The 18,821-nt window shown below is 44.6% G+C and overlaps 1 protein-coding gene across 1 annotated transcript in view; it reads right to left on the bottom strand.

Moving 5' to 3' along the window:
• LOC121858335 (max dimerization protein 1-like) overlaps window positions 1-18,821 on the bottom strand; it is a 149,908-nt gene that overhangs the window by 101,717 nt on the left and 29,370 nt on the right. Inside the window, exon 3 of the mRNA XM_042354731.1 lies at window positions 19-48. Coding sequence (XP_042210665.1) covers window positions 19-48 — 30 coding nt within the window. The remainder of the gene's footprint in view (window positions 1-18; window positions 49-18,821) is intronic.

Genomic DNA, 18,821 nt, shown 5'->3' with positions numbered 1-18,821 from the left:
CAGTCCGACTAGTCTTACCTGTTCTTTTCCAACTCGTTGTGTGTTGTCCTGAAACAGAGACAAAATAAGGTTAAACATCAACCCTATCAAATTCACTTACAGGGTTACAGTAACTTAAACCACCTCGTGTCATTTTCTTCTTTTTCACCCTCCCAAGGCTTAACCCACTCCCTATGGTGTATTGTACGGTGACCTTAGCCAGGAGTAAACACACTCTCTCCCTCCATTATTGTCACCAATTTCCTAACTGCAGTAATAATGTTAAAGCTATAGGGAAGATAAAATAATAAAAATAAAACTGATGATAGGAATAACAATACTACCTGACAATAATAAAAAAAAAAAAAAATAATAATAATAATAATAATAATAATAAAAATAAACATAATAATAATAATAATAAAAATAATAAAAATAATAAAAATAATAATAATAATAATAATAATAATAATAATAATAATAATAATAACACGACAACAATTAAAGTAATAATTAATATCACAACTACATCCTCATGTCGTAAACAAACACACTGGAGCCTCACGTTACCATTTCCATATTATATAGTCAGTACGTCACATTAAATACGGATAATCATCCTATTAAACCTGTCGGTGCTCGCCAAATAGGGACAACTTTTAGTTTTATTGATAAAACTTAATAGAAATTAATTCAAATATATTGTAAAAAAAAATAATTTACGACGTCATTTACTGTCATAACATAAATAAAATTATACTTCAATTAGGTTAGGTTAGGTTATTTAGGTTAGGTTAGTAATGGTGATATTCATTTACAGTTTGTTTTATAATATTAGTGTAGATAATCGTCCCTAAATACCAGTCAGACTAAATTTTCCCACCAGAGAAATATACTCAAATTATCACTATTTAGCAATAATCCCTTCACACACACACACACACACACACACACACACACACACGCACGCACGCACGCACACGCACACACACACACGATGGCAGGACAATCCAGCACCCTGCCCTTATTGCACTCGCCTTTTCCTTCCTTCCCATACACCCACTTCACCTTCCCTCTCGCTCCCATCCTACCCTCACCATCCTTTTCCACTCCCTTCCACTTCCCCCCTCTCTTCCACCTATTCTACCTCCCCCCTCTCTCTCCCACCCATTCCATCATCTCCCCCTCCCACTTATTCCCTATTCACTCCTTCCACGTCACCTCCCTCCCACCCATCCCCCCACGCACGACACCTGGAGGAAAAGAAAACAACGCATGCGATAAACAAATATACTTCTACCCCCACACCCACCCCAAAACGCGCCAAAACCCAAATAATGAGTTGCGTAAACATGGAGGAGGCAGGAGGGGGGGGGGAGGAAGGGTGACATGGAGGATGTGGGGGGGAGGCAAGAGGGGGAGGATAAAGGAAGGAGTGGAAGGTGGAGGAGGGAGGGGGGGGAGAAGGTGGACATGGAGGATGCGGGGAAGGAGGTGAAGGTGAAGGAAGGAAGAAGGAAAGAAAAAAGAAGAGATTGAAGGAGAAAGGTGTAGAGAAGGGGTGAGAGAGAGAAAAGGGGGGGGGGGCAGAAAGAGTGAAGGAAGAAGGGAAGGATACTCAGAAGGGTGAGGAGGGTTAAAGGAGGAGGAGTGAGGTAAGGAGAGGAATACTTTGGGCGAAGGAGGACTGTAAGAGAGTAAGAGAGAGAGAGAGAGAGAGAGAGAGAGAGAGAGAGAGAGAGAGAGAGAGAGAGAGAGAGGAGGGAGAAACAGAAGAAGGGGGACAGAGTGGAAGGTAGGATAGGGGAGGAGGTGGAGGACAGAAGAGGACAAGAAGAGAAAAGAGAGAAGGAGGGGACAGAAGAGGAGGAAGGATATAATAGGAGGAGAGAGAGAGAGGGAGAGAGAGAGAGAGAGAGAGAGAGAGAGAGAGAGAGAGAGAGAGAGAGAGAGGTCTGTAAAGGTAAACAACCTGAGTGATCATTCCGCGCCCCTCGGCCTTGTCCGGGCGAGCGATCATTACACACAATTTACGAGGCCAATTAAGATGACCCGCACCGGAACACAACAGGATGGAGGCGGGGAAAAAATACGAGGAAATAAATACCCATAATAACTAACCAAAATTTATTCGGAATTGAGGAAATGGTAATATACCGAGTAAAGACGGACTCAAAATTGATTAGCCATAAAATTGAGGAAATGGATCGATATTTAACTACGATTAACTAAGATTTATTTGATATACAATTGAGGAGAAGGATGGACAAACTGATTAACCAAAATATATTCGCGACATACATGGGCATAAATAAATTGATGTAAAAAGTGGCTAAAAATAGACAGGTAAACAATAAAACGTCACATGTTCAGAGGGAGGTAACTGTACCACGTGTGACAAGTCTATCCTCATAAATTATGTAATACATGGCGTTGTCTCACCTAAGCCAGGCCCCCCGCTCACCATCCCTCCACTTGCCTGCCTCCTATTCACCCACCTATCTACCTCTCTCACACCCTCACCATCCTATCCTATCACCCACCACTTATCCACCTCCAACCATGACATCCAACACCATTATGTCCAGGAAGGTACACCCCGGAAAAGCTGTCCCTTCAAGCGTGTCCCAGGAAGGGAATCCCGGTAAGGCTATTGCGGGATTGGTTGTCCCATGAGGGTTGTGTTCTAGGGAGGCTCTACCACAACGGTTGGCCCGGAAACCTCAACCCGGCCTAAAACAAAGGAAACTCGCCGCGCCTCGTCCCATTTGCATTGTATAGCGACAGCTGTTGGTTGTGTATTATAAGATGACAACCCAGTGTGCAGTTTCTAGTGTAGGAACCCATTACATAACGGCTGACTGCGAGAGACCCACCACGTTATTACAGCAACTTAACCACACAGGCTGTACTGCATAACAACAATACACGAACCCCTTACCCTTGTACGCCAGTCGGTCATTTTTTTACGGCTAATTCAAAATCCATTGAATATAAATCATTATTTTATTGTAATCTGAATATGTCATTGATGATGAACAAATCTCTGGTGGTTTGTAGGCAATGAACAGTGAAGGAAAAAAGAAAATGGCCACCAGATGATCACTTTACATCGAGTCCGAAAGATATTTGTGGATATTGTCACAGTATTATATAAAAAAAAGTGTTAAACTCAACGAAACAATCTTCTTTGGTGTTTATGGAGTCAGTCACAGTGACAGATGGAGAGACAAAGACAAATTGACATAGACAAAAAGACAGACAGAAACAAACTGACATGGACATACAGACAAACAAACTAACAGATGGAAAGCCAGACACAGACAAACTAAATAGCAGGCAGAGACAGACACACAGACATACAAAAGGACAAACACAGACACACAGAAAGACGGAGAGCAACCCTACAGTCCACCAAGACTCGAGAGCATTTAATAAACTCATATCCACCTCCTCTGTGATCTTGTTCAGGTCTTTCACGCCGACTTCACTCCTCCCAACTCCATTAAAACATCGCATAACAAAAACTGCATTTACAGCGTACACAATAACGGGGAGAAGGCTGGATGACAGACAGACAGACAGACAGACACACTCCTACCGGTGATGCCCCCGGTATGGGCGTCTCCGTCTAGAACAATGTATTAATAATGAATCCACTCCCGGTCCCTTATCCACTCTGTCGGGAGGAGAGGTTAACTTTTCCCAACTTTGGCTTGTGTTAAGTGAAGCAGGCTGGTGGGGGGGTTAGGAGTGTAGCGTCACGGGCAAAGGGAAGATTTATATCAGCACGGCACAGGAATTACGGGGGAATACATACACTGACAAGGTGTGTGTGTGTTGCTCTGTACTTTGCCTGGTCGACGGTGGCTACAGGTTCAAGGAACTTAACAAGATAAACAGAGGCAAGGGAACGCTTGCCAGTCTCAACAAGGTCATCAGGAGTAAATACAGTATTGCCAGTAACAAGTTTCTCCACGTGACTGAACAAATTACCAAAGTAAAAATAACGAAGTAAATGGATTTCTAAAAATTCTCTTTATCTAATCTCTTGCCGGACTGCTGCTCATTAGTGTGATAATATAAATGTTGGATTTAAGGTGGTGTGGAGCTATTAACTTTTGTTGCAAAGAAAGAAATATCGAAAGAGTGACGATGTTCCCTTCACTAATAAAATCAGTAAATTATGAGCGAGAAGCAATCATCCTACTATTGCATCAGAAAGTTCTTAATAATCAAATTCTACCGGTGACAGACGATCTGGGTCAGTGTGGTAAGGCACGATAAAACCTGCATTTTGTCTCTAAAAATTCTCATTACAAAATACGTGGTGTACGCAGGTGTTCCACTAATGACACATGCAGTATCGGACCATGTGGATAACACAAATGGCAAAACACATTACAGCGCGGCTCTGGGTTTCACACAGTGAGGGACACATGATGATGTGTCAGGTCCGGATACATAGTTTCAAAAGCTTCCACGGTCCGTTCTGAAGCTCTAGTAGTGCATCATCGGTGGCAACGCCGCGGCCGCCACACGCGCTGTACTGTAGTTTGTCTTATCGTTCACGTAATTGGGAATGTTTGTAGTGTCGTAACAGTTATCAACAATTAAACTGTAAAACTGTTTAATCTTCGTTCACCAACCACTATATCGAAGTCGACGAAAGGACTGTACCTCTCTCCTCGCACTGTTCACCCTGTACACTCCAGCTCTCCAATATACTCGGTACTCGTATTATGCACTTCTGACAACCCTTAAAAATATGTTCAACTTCAATAAGTTGTGGTTGACTCTAAGGCACAAGTCGGCTAAGTTACTGTGCGTGTCTCTCACATGACACGTGCTGCTCTTCCTCAGTACTTAAGTCTTACAAGAGGCATAGAGAGGTTGGTACCTCTCCAGCCGCAGGCATGGTCACTGTGGTACACCCATTAGCATCACACAACAAGTACACGCGACAATGCATACAGGGAACAAGTGGGAAGTAATTATGGTGTGGTGGTGCGGTCCAGGAAGGTGGATGGCGGTCAACACCACTTACCACTACCTCACCGGGCCAGGGACCACACTCACACTGAGGAGGGGAGGACCACTCACACTGAGGAGGGGAGGACCACTCACACTGAGGAGGGGGAGAACCACTCACACTGAGGAGGGGAGGACCACTCACACTGAGGGGAGGACCACTCACACTGAGGAGGGGAGGACCACTCACACTGAGGAAGGTGAGCCACGCTCACACTGGGCCAGGGGCGGTGAACCAAGCACACACTGGGCCGAGGGGGGGTGGATCAAGCATACACTGGGCCAGGGGGTGAATCAAGCACACACTGGGCCAGGGGGGGTGGATCAAGCACACACTGGCCCAAGGGGGGGGGGAGGTGGACTACGCTCATACTGGGCCAGGGGGTGAACCAAGCCCACACACTGGGCCTACGCCTCGTATCGATCCTATGAGCCGCCACAACAGTTAATCAATATTCACAACTGGCTCCTCCGTTCCAGCCTTTCTTTCCTGTCCTTCTCCCTCCCTTACAACTTCTCCTCCGCATATTTTATCATCGTCTCACTGTTCCCACCCCTGCAGCCCTAACTGGTCCCCTCGTTACCAAGTATAATTATCCTGATGCTAAAATTATCCCCGACCTCTTATATAATAACTCGTGGTCAGGATTCTGAAAGGTTAGAGCGTTATTTTTATCTTCTAATGGTAATGTAACAACGCTTTTAACTGACTATCTTAAGCTGCACGGCACATATGGCAGCCAATATGGAGTCGAGATTGTGCCAAGACTTCACCGTTACTAAATGTGTTAAAATTATCAACTGCGGATGTTTGAGAATGTGCGTCTAGGTTCGGTGAGTGCTAACATACTAGAGAGGGAGGGAGGCATGGACACGACAAGGCTGGGTGAGAGAGAGCGCACGAGGGGGAGAGAGAGAGAGAAGGGGGGCATGAACACAAGGCAGCCAGCGGTCGGTCTTGGGGGCGCCATGTGCAGCTGCCTGATCGATATAAGAGTGTAAAGATCAATACTTATTATATCCGCCTGACACCCTCCCCCTTTACCCCAATCTACTTGTCTACAACAAACACTTCAATCACATCCTAAGCCACTCGCGCACGAGCCTCCGGATCCCTAATATCTACAAATCCACACTGAGATAAATATTAGCCCACGCATCTCCCTAAACCAGGAGGCCTGTTTGTTTGTTTGTGTGTATACAAGTAAGAGGTTTGGATACATCAGAATGAATGTATGTATGTATGTATGTATGTATGTATGTAATAATAATAATAATAATAATAATAATAATAATAATAATTAACGATTTATTGAAAAGCATGGCAGCCGGAAGGCTGAAAACATACAGTTACATGTATGTATGTATGTATGCGTGTGTGTGTATATATGCGTGCGTGCGTGTGTGTGCGTGTGTGTGTGTGCGCCTTTTAAACTACCGTTACTGTACAGTGTACACCATCACTGTGGCCCGTTCACTCGGTAATTTCAGCTCACAGGAATCCAAATACTGTTTACAACTAAACAATACGTCACTTTAGTGCTAAGGGTCAGGACTTGGGAGTGAAAAGAGTCAGAGGGAGGGAGAAGAGGTTGGACAAGACGTGGTGGAAGGCATAGAGTTTCAGGGAGAAAAAGATGTTCTCATGTGGTTGTGGAGTGGAATTCCCTGGGAGGATAATGGAGTACGGTGTTGAATGGGAGGAGGAGTGCTGGAGGAATGTGGATTGTGTTTGGTTAACTGGGGTGTGGAATGGAGTGCTGGGTGTTAGTGTGGAATGTTAGGGTTAGTGTATGGCGTGCTGGGGTTAGTGTGGAATGTTAGGGTTAGTGTATGGCGTGCTGAACTTAGTGTGGAGTACTGGGGGTAGTGGTTGTGTGGAGTGTTGAGACGTATTGGTAGTTGAGTGCTGGGAAGATAGTGGTTCTGTGGAGTACTGGAAGGGTAGTGGTAGTGTGGAGTACTGGAAGGGTAGTGGTAGTGTGGAGTGCTAGGAAGGTAGTGGTTGTGTGGAGTACTGGAAGGGTAGTGGTTCTGTGGAGTACTGGAAGGGTAGTGGAAGAGTGGAGTGCTGGAAGGGTAGTGGTAATGTGGAGTACTGGAAGGGTAGTGGTAGTGTGGAGTGGTGGAAGGGTAGTGGTTCTGTGGAGTACTGGAAGGGTAGTGGTAGTGTGGAGTGCTGGAAGGGTAGTGGTAGTGTGGAGTGCTGGAAGGGTAGTGGTAGTGTGGAGTGCTGGAAGGGTAGTGGTAGTGTGGAATAATGGAAGGGTTCTACTAACCAATTTCCCGACAAAGACAACAGAAGCGGGGCCACATTCACCACCAAGATAACAAGCATCCGGGCTGGAGCTGCTACTTATCATACACCCCCCATAACTTTCCCACCCTTTCTGGCTTCTCCTCTCTACTTTAGCCTCGGTTCCTACTTCTACCTTCCACAGCGTTCATACTTGGAGGCCGTACAACTGTTATGTTAACTTGGTATACAATCTAAAGCTACTGAGTGTATGATAATGTTAAAATGGTTGATGCGCCTCTGACTTGCTGCAGATGAGGTCGACATACGGGCTGATATCAATGCCCGAAGTGTTGTCATGTCTAAGATGCCGATATATCCGAGAATCTGACTCATCCGACGTGCTGACACTCGAGGAACTAAACCGATGCAAGGTAATGAATGACTCGGCTGAAGCGCACATTCAACTACAGGTGCTGACTGACACGCCCAGGAGCTGAGACTGTCCACGACGCTGAGGTTGACATATGAGGTTTCACCAAGTGCAGTGCTGACGTACTGTGGCGCCCCTGTACGGACTTGTTCCAGGTGTTGTAGCCGACGATAATGAAGTCTTTGGCGAATGAGGATTTCACATACTGAAATGAAGACCTCACACAATCACCATAATAGCTGACAGGTTCTCTAGTAAATCGTCGGAAATCCTGAGTGGCCATACTATTTATTACGTCACCAGAGACCCTTACCAGAGGCGCTCACACATACGAACCAAGTCCTTGTCTGCAGTTCCCAATTACCTCGTCAAGAGGTCTTGTTGCATCGCCAATTTTACACAGGTCTTCCTAAGTCCTTAAAAGTTCCCGAAAGGTCTCCACACGTTCCCAAGGGTCTTCATGCGCCCTTTAAATGTTGTTTCCGGTCTTCACAGGATTCTACAGCCCCTAAACGTCTTAAAACATTCTCTAGAGGTTTCCTAATCCCTTACACGACTTCATCAAAACCATATGTGATTTAAAAATCCTAAAAAGTTCCCTAAAATTTCAGAAAAAATCAAAGTTACCAAAAGTCCCCCAAACTCATAAATAGTCTTTAACTTGTTGATAAAATATTTCCCAAGTTCCATAAGTTTTAAAATTAAGTCCCCAATATGTCAACTTCAGGTCCACACGACGGGTCAGGCGGCGTCCACAGGTGCCTGCTGCGTGACGAGGTGAGCGTATCGGCGCTGGCTGGAGGGACACACCTGGCCCAGATAACACAGCACACAGGAAACAACCGAGACACACACACACACACACCTCACAACTCCGTGTCCCCAAAACCAACCCCTGACACATTGTTAGTTACCGGTGAAGTTTACAGGCGCAGTTCTGTACAGGTGTGTACAATATTCCCTGGACACTTGGCAGTATCAGGCATCAGGTGAGGGGAATTGCAATTTAACTTATTTTCTCATAATTTTCTATGTATAAAGGAGTTTTTTCTTAATTTGTTGTTACAATATAATAATGTGATGAAGAGTAGCGTTATTAGATGGATATAAACCAATCTTATATATGACCCAGATGTAGATTGCCAGATATGGCCAAGTGTTCAGGGAATTCTGTCCGCAACTGTACCTGATGTGCCACCAATGAGGTTTAGCGGCATTCTAATACACCTAGTAAGTCACCAATGAGATTTAATGACATCGTTGGATATCTGATGTGCCACCAATGAGGTTTAGCGGCATTCTAATACACCTAGTAAGTCACCAATGAGATTTAATGACATCGTTGGATATCTGATGAGTCACCAATGAGGTTTATCTAATGACTCACCAAAGTGGTTACATGGCGTATACACCAATGAGGTTCACTGAAATAGTTATATTCCTTTCATGAAGGTTTTCCTCACAAAAAGACGTGGTTCACTTCACAACTATCTTCCCATAAACGAACAAACGAACGAGGGGGGAGTAAAAGTACATTATCTGTACGGTCGGTGGAAAACAGAATCCCCCCCCAAAAAAAATAAAATAAGCACAGTACAATAAAAAGGACACGACATATAATCAATATTACTTAAGAGTATTACTTACATTGCCATTTACCAGTAATATTATTTAGCATTACTATTACAAATATTAGTGATTATTATTATTATCAGTAGTAGTAGTACAGTAGTAGTATTTTCATTATTATCATCACTACTTATAAAATTATTATTATTTATTTTTATTTTAGTAATTACTCTCAGCTCGACACAAGTATAACGTCCCCCTTTCACACCGCTGAGGGTCCATTGTTCATTCGCCTGGTTAATAATCCTTCATCAGCATCTCCGTTGTCTAGGAGGCGAGGAACACAGGGGCCAGGTGCCATAGAGAGGAGGAGGAACACAGGGGCCAGGTGCCATAGAGAGGAGGAGGAGCACAGGGCCAGGTGCCATATAGAGAGGAGGAGGAACACAGGGCCAGGTGCCATAGAGAGGGAGGAAACAGGGCCAGGTGCCATAGAGAGGAGGAGGAACACAGGGCCAGGTGCCATAGAGAGGAGGAGGACACAGGGCCAGGTGCCATAGAGAGGAGGAGGAAACACAAGGGCCAGGTGCCATGAGAGGAGGAGGAACACAGGGGCCAGGTGCCATAGAGAGGAGGAGGAACACAAGGCCAGGTGCCATAGAGAGGAGGAGGAAACACAGGGGCCAGATGCCATAGAGAGGAGGAGGAACACAAGGGCCAGATGCCACAGAGAGGAGGAGGAACACAAGGCCAGGTGCCAGGGCCAGGGGAGGAGGAGGAGGAAACACAAGAGATGGGGAGAGGAGGAGGAACACAAGGAGGTGCCACACAAGGGCCAGGTGCCACGAGGGAGGAGGAGGAGGAACACAAGGGCCAGGTGCCATCGAGAGGAGGAGGAACAAAGGGGCAAGGTGCCATAGGGAGGAGGAGGAGCACCAGGCCCAGGTGCCATAGAGAGGATGAGAAAGGAGGGTGAGAGGCGAGGGACAAAATAAACTAATGCACACGAAAAAAAAAGCGAGAGAAGAGAATAGGGAAACGAGAGATGGAGATAGAGAAAGGTGGAGTGAAGGAATGAGGGAAAACTAAATGGAATGGTATTGGAAAAAGAAAGATAAGAGGGGAGAGATAGATGGGAGAAGAGGGGAGAGATAGATGGGGAGAGAGAGGAGGGAGAGAGGGAGAGAGAGAGAGAAAATAAGAATCGACAAAAACGAAAAAAAAAAGAATGAGAAAATATAAACAAGGTTCCATTCCGAATGATTAGACTAAATTAGGTTAGATTAGTTTATATTTCATTAGGTTAGGTTAGGCAGCAAGAGTTACGTCAGACAACGACAAGAGAAATATATCCAGGAATGTAGGAGACAGTACAGTACGGTAATGGCGAGGGGATGATAAAATACACGAACTAATATTACAATACTGAACAAACACGGCAGGGCGAGGGGAAGGATGGGACAAGGTGGGGAAAAGAGGGGAGGAGGGAAGGGGGAAAGAGGGGTGAAGAAGGGAGGGGGGGAGGGGAAAGACAAAGATGAGAAGTGGAAAAGGAAAATGGGTGGAGGGTACTGGGAAAGGAAAAGGAAAGGACAGGGAAGGAAAGGGGAGAGATGAGAGAACGGAGGTAGGAGGATAAATAGGGAAGACAAGAAGGATACGACTGAATAGGGGAGGGAGAAGATGAAGAAGAGGAGTGGGAAGATGGTGGAGGGGAGAGAAGGAAGGAGGGAGGGAAGGGATGAGGAGGGGAGGGGGGAAGGGAGGAGGAGGGGAGGGGAGGGGGGAAGGGAGGAGGGGAGGGGAGGGGAGGGGGAAGGGAGGAGGGGAGGAGGAAAGGAGGGGTGGGGAGGGGAGGGGAAGGGGAGGAGGAGGAGGGGAGGAGGAGGGAGGGAAGGAGGAGGAGAGGGAAGGAGGGAGGAGAGGGAAGAGAGGGGAAGGGAGGAGGAGGGAGGAAGGGGGGTTGAAAGTCACTTTCTCTCTGGGCCTCAGCGACACAGGGACGTGGTGAAGGGGCAGGAGGTGACGTATTGTATATAGATGGGGGAGAGGAGAGGTGTTGAAGAAGGAAGGAGGAGGAGGGGTGTCAAAGAAGGGAAGGGGGGAGGAGAGGGTGTTGAAGAAGGAAGGAGGGTGTTGGGGAGAAGGGAAGGGGGGAGGGAAGGGAGGGTGTTGAAGAAGGGAAGGGGGAGGAGGAGGAGGGGTGTTGAAAAAGGGAAGGGGGAGGGGTGTTGAAGACGGGAAGGGGGAGGTATGAACAAGAGAAAGGATACAGCTGGAAGGAGGAGGGGTACAGAAGGAAGATATGGAAGGAGGAAGGAAGGGAGAGAGAAGACTGCAGGAGAGGTATGGAAGAAAGGATAAAAATGAAGGCGTAAGAGGAAAGGGGAGGGAGTACAGTATAGGAGGAAAGGGGGTGGTATAGAAGGAAGGAAGGAAGGAAGGAAGAGAATGGAAGGCGGTTCACTGGTCTCTCAGCGGGTCCCTAAGTGAGGTGAAAGAGAGAGGGTGGGAGAGAGGGTTACCTGACTTCTAGATCATCCACCATCTTCACCACCCCCCTCCCAGATCTTGACACCCAATCTCCTCTACACAATATACGGAGGGGGCACAGGAGAAGGAAGGGGAGGAGGGGGAAGAGGGGGTGGAAAAGGAGGGCAGTTGGGGGGAGAGTGGGAGGCAAAAGTGGGGTATGAGAGTGGGAGGGAAGGGGATGGGAGAGTGAGAGGGAAGAATGAAAAGGTGAAAGGAAAGGGGGAGAGGAGGGTGAAAGGGAAGAAAGTATTGTTGCGTCACACTAGCAAGAGACAGGAAAGAAATTATTACCTTATCTTAGCCTGCACTATCATTATCTTGTCTTAATTAACCTGCACCACCACTATCGTGTCTCAACCTGCACCACCACTATCTTCCCTTAATTAACCTGTACCACCACTATCGTGTCTCAACCTGCACCACCACTATCTTCCCTTAATTAACCTGCACCACTACTATCTTCCCTTAATTAACCTGCATCATTATTATCTTGTCTTAATTAACCTGCACCACCACTATCTTGTCTTAATTAACCTGCACCACCACTATCTTGTCTTAATTAACCTGCACCACCACTATCTTGTCTTAATTAACCTGCACCACCACTATCTTGCTTAATTAACCTGCCCACCACTATCTTGCCTTAATTAACCTGCACCACCACTATCTTGCCTTAATTAACCTGCACCACCACTATCTTGCCTTAATTAACCTGCACCACCACTATCTTGTCTTAATTAACCTGCACCACCACTATCTTGTCTTAATTAACCTGCACCACCACTATCTTGCCTAATTAACCCGGCACCACCACTATCTTGCCTTAATTAACCTGCACCACCACTATCTTGCCTTAATTAACCTGCACCACCACTATCTTGCCTTAATTAACCTGCACCACCACTATCTTGTCTTAATTAACCTGCACCACCACTATCTTGCCTTAATTAACCTGCACCACCACTATCTTGCCTTAATTAACCTGCACCACCACCTATCTTGTCTTAATTAACCTGCACCACCACTATCTTGCCTTAATTAACCTGCACCACCACTATCCTTGTCTTAATTAACCTGCCACTATTAATTGTCTTAATTAACCTGCACCACCACTATCTTGCCTTAATTAACCTGCACCACCACTATCTTGCCTTAATTAACCTGCACCACCACTATCTTGTCTTAATTAACCTGCACCACTATTATCTTGTCTTAATTAACCTGCACCACCACTATCTTGCCTTACCACTATCTTGTCTTAACCTGCACCACCACTATCTTGCAATTAACCGCACCACCACTATCTACCTGCACCACCACTATCTTGCCTTAATTAACCTGCACCACCACTATCTTGTCTTAATTAACCTGCACCACCACTATCTTGCCTTAATTAACCTGCACCACCACCATCTTGCCTTAATTAACCTGCACCACCACTATCTTGTCTTAATTAACCTGCACCACCACTATCTTGCCTTAATTAACCTGCACCACCACTATCTTGCCTTAATTAACCTGCACCACCACTATCTTGCCTTAATTAACCTGCACCACCACTATCTTGTCTTAATTAACCTGCACCACTATTATCTTGTCTTAATTAACCTGCACCACCACTATCTTGCCTTAATTAACCTGCACCACTATTATCTTGTCTTAATTAACCTGCACCACCACTATCTTGTCTTAATTAACCTGCACCACTATTATCTTGCCTTAATTAACGTAAACGTTCACTATCTTATGTTAACTAACACTATTAGTTAACCTTACCATAACATGCGTCGGCACCATAACCTGAATTATCACCATAACAAAGAGGTCACGTACTGAACGACACATCCTATGATACGGTACTCTCTCTCTCTCTCTCTCTCTCTCTCTCTCTCTCTCTCTCTCTCATAAACCGCTGCTTATGTCGCCCCACTACAGAACCAACCACATTCTCCACTGAGCCATTATCACTGTCTTTACCACTAATAACACCATCATCACATCCTCTCTCTCTCTCTCTCTTCACCCATTCGCTCCACACCTACCACCATCACCGCTCTCGTTCATCACTCATTACGATAGGCTTCATTCGCCATATCACCAGCATTAACAACCCCCCCATCACCATCAACAACTACCTTCATCATCACACCTACCACTACTACTGTACTCTTCCCCACAGTCATCATCGCTACCCCTATCCATCATCATCCCATCCATTAATATCATCACCCCTCCCACACAATCACCTCCCCACTCGTCACCCTCACCTTCGCCCCATCCATCACCTCTCCCCATCGCACTCATCACCCCACCCACCATCCCCATCACCACCCCATCCATCACCATCATCACCGCTCTCCCATCCCACCCCACCAACACCACACCTTTTGTTTCCAGCGAGTGGACAATCATAATACGGATTCAATCTCTCTAAAGTGAAGCTGCCAACACACCAATACACCAAACAAGACAAAAATAAGCGGCAGCCGGATCCTACAGTTTCATCCTATCATGTTCAGCCGGCCGGCCAGCCACCTTTGACACAATACACCACCTGTGACAAAAAATACACCCTCTGTGACACAAGCATTCACACAATCACTATATGTAAACGTTAACACCAAGAGACGTAGAATGGAAAAATTATTTGTGAAATGTCAGTACAGGTACAGATCTGAGTACCGTACTGATTACAGGTACAGTATCTACATGTGAGGAGTGCAAAATATCAATACAAAAAAGATTCAGGTATGAAGTACAGTTCATTAATTCCCATCATCACAAATGTGGTGCTATCTAGTTTACAACCAGAACTCTCAACTGGCGGATGTGTTTACCAGTGAGTTCTCTTGAGGAGAGGATCTAAAATAATTTGTTTAACCGACTGTCCATCTAACACAAAACAAACACACACATAATGAACACGACTGCGAGGACACCCACACGCCTTTTTGTGACTTGCGCAACTAACGTGTTTTCCCTCTTCCCGAGGGTTTCAACCTACTGTTGCCAGGGGTGACCAACATTGGTTTTACACCATCGTCACTACATTTAACATTATCCACCATATCTGGCACCATCACCACCAATTCACCACACCTGTTACCATCATCACCAACCCTACCATTAATTAAGGACTCTGACAGTAACACGCATGTCGGTACAGATGGAAACTCGTCGACATTTTAATTTCACATGCAAAGGCAACGACGATACCATTCATAGAGACCCTCTTAAAATGTTTTGAAACAACAGAATAAAAGAGCTGGTCCGGTACATTACGACAACTAACCCGCCAAACACCACATTACGGAGAGGTAAATGAAGATGAATGGAATCTCCCACACTGAAGACGTGGGGTTAAAATGAGCATATTCACCGAGGTGACTTGTTTACAGCTTATCACTCAGACGCAGCTGCTGTTCGTCGCCATGCTCAGGTAAGTCAGGAGGCAAACACTCATTAATAGAGCCACTGATATTTATTAACCAAATGTTCTTATTTTCCTGTGGATCTTTAAGTGATACGTAAAATCCAGGAAATATATATCGGACCTAAATTATTTTAAAGCTTTACACAGAAACATAACCTCTCCATATATTTACAGGGCAGTATATACCACACACGTGCACACACAAACTTACACACAGGTACACACAAACTTACATACAGGTACACACAAACTTACGCACAGGTACACAAACTTACATACAGGTACACACAAACTTACATACAGGTACAGACAAACTTACACACAGGTATACACAAACTTACATACAGGTACACACAAACTTACATACAGGTACACACAAACTTACATACAGGCACACACAAACTTACACACATAATTGCCAAACTTAAACGCAGAAGTTCGAGTAATAAATGACTACAATTCATATAACTCTCAGTGTAAATTCTCTAAGACCTTCACGATCACAAAGTTATTTTCACTGATCAAACCTCCATAATCATATAAATACGACCTCTATATTTAACTAATTGAAAACCTCCACAATCAGATAAATACGACCTCTATATTTAACTACTTGAAACCTCCACAATCAGATAAATACGACCTCTATATTTAACTAATTGAAACATCCACAATCAGATAAATACGACCTCTATATTTAACTAATTGAAACCTCCACAATCAGATAAATACGACCTCTATATTTAACTAATTGAAACCTCCACAATCAGATAAATACGACCTCTATATTTAACTAATTGAAACCTCCACAATCAGATAAATACGACCACTATATTTAACTAATTGAAACCTCCACAATCAGATAAATACGACCTCTATATTTAACTACTTGAAACCTCCACAATCAGATAAATACGACCTCTATATTTAAATCAGATAAATACGACCTCTATATTTAACTAATTGAAACCTCCACAATCAGATAAATACGACCTCTATATTTAACTAATTGAAACCTCCACAATCAGATAAATACGACCTCTATATTTAACTAATTGAAACCTCCACAATCAGATAAATACGACCTCTATATTTAACTACTTGAAACCTCCACAATCAGATAAATACGACCTCTATATTTAGTTTCTCGAAATATGAAATATACAACTAGTGAAGTACCCCCAAGTGACCACGTACAACCCACGTTTTTTTTTTATTTACTTATACTCTCCCTAAGTCACGCTCTCCCAGATTCCACGCGTACCCGGGCAGGATGTACTGTACACTGATTGGTCTACTGCTACCATCCTGATCGCTCTTGACAATCCCACTGTTCACTCCCCGTACAGTCGGGGTACCAACACACACCTCTAGCTAATCTAAACTAAACTTAATAAAACCTCTAATTCGAATTAAACTTAATCCTAATATAAACCTGATTCTTAATCTACCTAAACCTTGATCCTCCTCAACTTGACTAAACCAGGACCAAACAAACTTAACCTAAACCTGAGCCTAACTTAAATCTAATCAAACCAAACCTAACCTAACCACACCTAAACCTTGCCCTAAGTCTTCATTCTTGCCCTCCCAAAACAAAGACTCGACAAATGACAACAACTACAGCAAAATATATAACAACAATTCCATTTTAAGACTTCCGCTAATTAAGACGCTATAATAATCACCTGAAAACACTAATAATCACCTGTGAGTCTACTGCAACTAATGACTGTCATATGAAGGTTATTGCAACGTGATACTACCATTTATAAACAGGTATTCTCACAATGATCTCTGTATACTATTTTGATCGTTAACACCGTTCTTAGTTTTAATGTAGCAATTATTTTTAACTTGTGGTTGTTGTTGGAGTGTGCGAGTGTGTGTGTGTGTGTGTGTGTGTGTGTGTGTGTGTGTGTGTGTGTGTGTGTGTGTGTGTGTGTGAGGGAGAGCTAAAATCCTTCACTCCACTGCCTCACATAACTCCTAGGTTCGCATTCACATTAATTTTGTCTCTTAACTGTGGTGCTAAGTAAAGTGTCTAGTTAAGGCAGCGTCGCGAGAGTAATTCTGATCCCATTTTTGGACGTTAATTCCGAGCTTCAACTTAAGTCAGCCGCTTGAGTGTGTTCCTGTGTCTTAATTTACGAGGACATTCCAACGTAAGAACCTTTGAGAATCCGGGCTGCCTCTGGATGGTTGGGGGAATCATTCTTATATATTTAGGAGGGGGAAGGAAATGGAAAGTACATTATTGAATACATAGATCAGGTCTCAGTTGTATTCTTAAGGGTTACAGAGACGATAAACAAAAAAGTAATTATCTCTCTCTCTCTCTCTCTCTCTCTCTCTCTCTCTCTCTCTCTCTCTCCTATGTACTCTAGATATGTCTCACACCAATATTACACCATCAACACACTATCGGATCTTCATACAATTACAGTTGAATTCTTATCACCATTATCATCTACAAATTTATCACCATTATCACATTCACCATCAAGGTTATTTACCGCCGCTAGTACTAGTCATAAATTCATTCACATTCTCAAAATCACGCTAATAAATGTCACTCTTTTCAATCACCATCAATCTCCCTGTAATTGTCGACACATTATTACAGTCTACAGTCACTATTATCTCACCATCAGGTTCTCTCACTACACAATTAGTACCATTATCAACCACCATCACTATCTTACAGTAACCAACGTTACCATTATGCTCACCACTCTCCAAGGCCTACCACCACCACTACCACCAATACCTCCAACAACATCACTACGCCTCCAGCCCCCCAAAACATCTCCCCTAGCACTACCACCATTACCACAAGTAGTTTCACCACCCTACCTAATACCAAAACTACCATCACAACCATCACCATCTCTAATTACAGAACTACTACCACATTCATAACAACTATCTCCTAGAACCACAATTACCACCATCACTCGTAATATATCACACTATAACCACCACACCATCTATCACCATCCTCTCCTTACTTCAAAAACACCAACATCCTTCCTGACGTCACCATCCTCCCAAGCACCACCACCACCTTCACTCCCCGTGTATGAAAGTCAAAGCATGGACCCTTCCTGTGGCTCCTACCGACAAAGAACCACCTCATTCCTCCGTCAACAACTACCATTGATTTATGCATGCGTCTCCACACACACACACACACACACACCACAAGTACACAAGCATCGTACACCCTCCACAAACACTCCCCACAAGCACCACCACCACAAACATTACCCAAGAGCACCACCCACCCACACCAACCAACCACCGAACTCCATTATTTTGGTTAAATTCAACCACCCACAATCAGCTGATTATCAAAACAATCATCCCACAATTACGTAGCCTAACCCACCTCACCACGACCCACGTGACACCCCAGCACCGACGACCCCTATGACACCCCAGGATCCACAACACCCCAGGGAAAGGATTGGGAGGAGATGGGAGATGCAGAGGAGGAAATGGAACAGGAGTGGAAGGGCACAGGAGAAACGTGGGAGAGGCGAGGGAGGATAGATTTCTGTGTGGAACAAGATGGAAGGCGTGGGAGGGCATAGGAAGAGGGG

The sequence above is a fragment of the Homarus americanus genome, unplaced genomic scaffold (genome assembly GCF_018991925.1).
Source record: "Homarus americanus isolate GMGI-L3 unplaced genomic scaffold, GMGI_Hamer_2.0 scaffold57980, whole genome shotgun sequence".
Taxonomy (NCBI): Eukaryota; Metazoa; Arthropoda; class Malacostraca; order Decapoda; family Nephropidae; genus Homarus; species Homarus americanus.
This window is presented reverse-complemented; position numbering and strand designations above follow the sequence as displayed.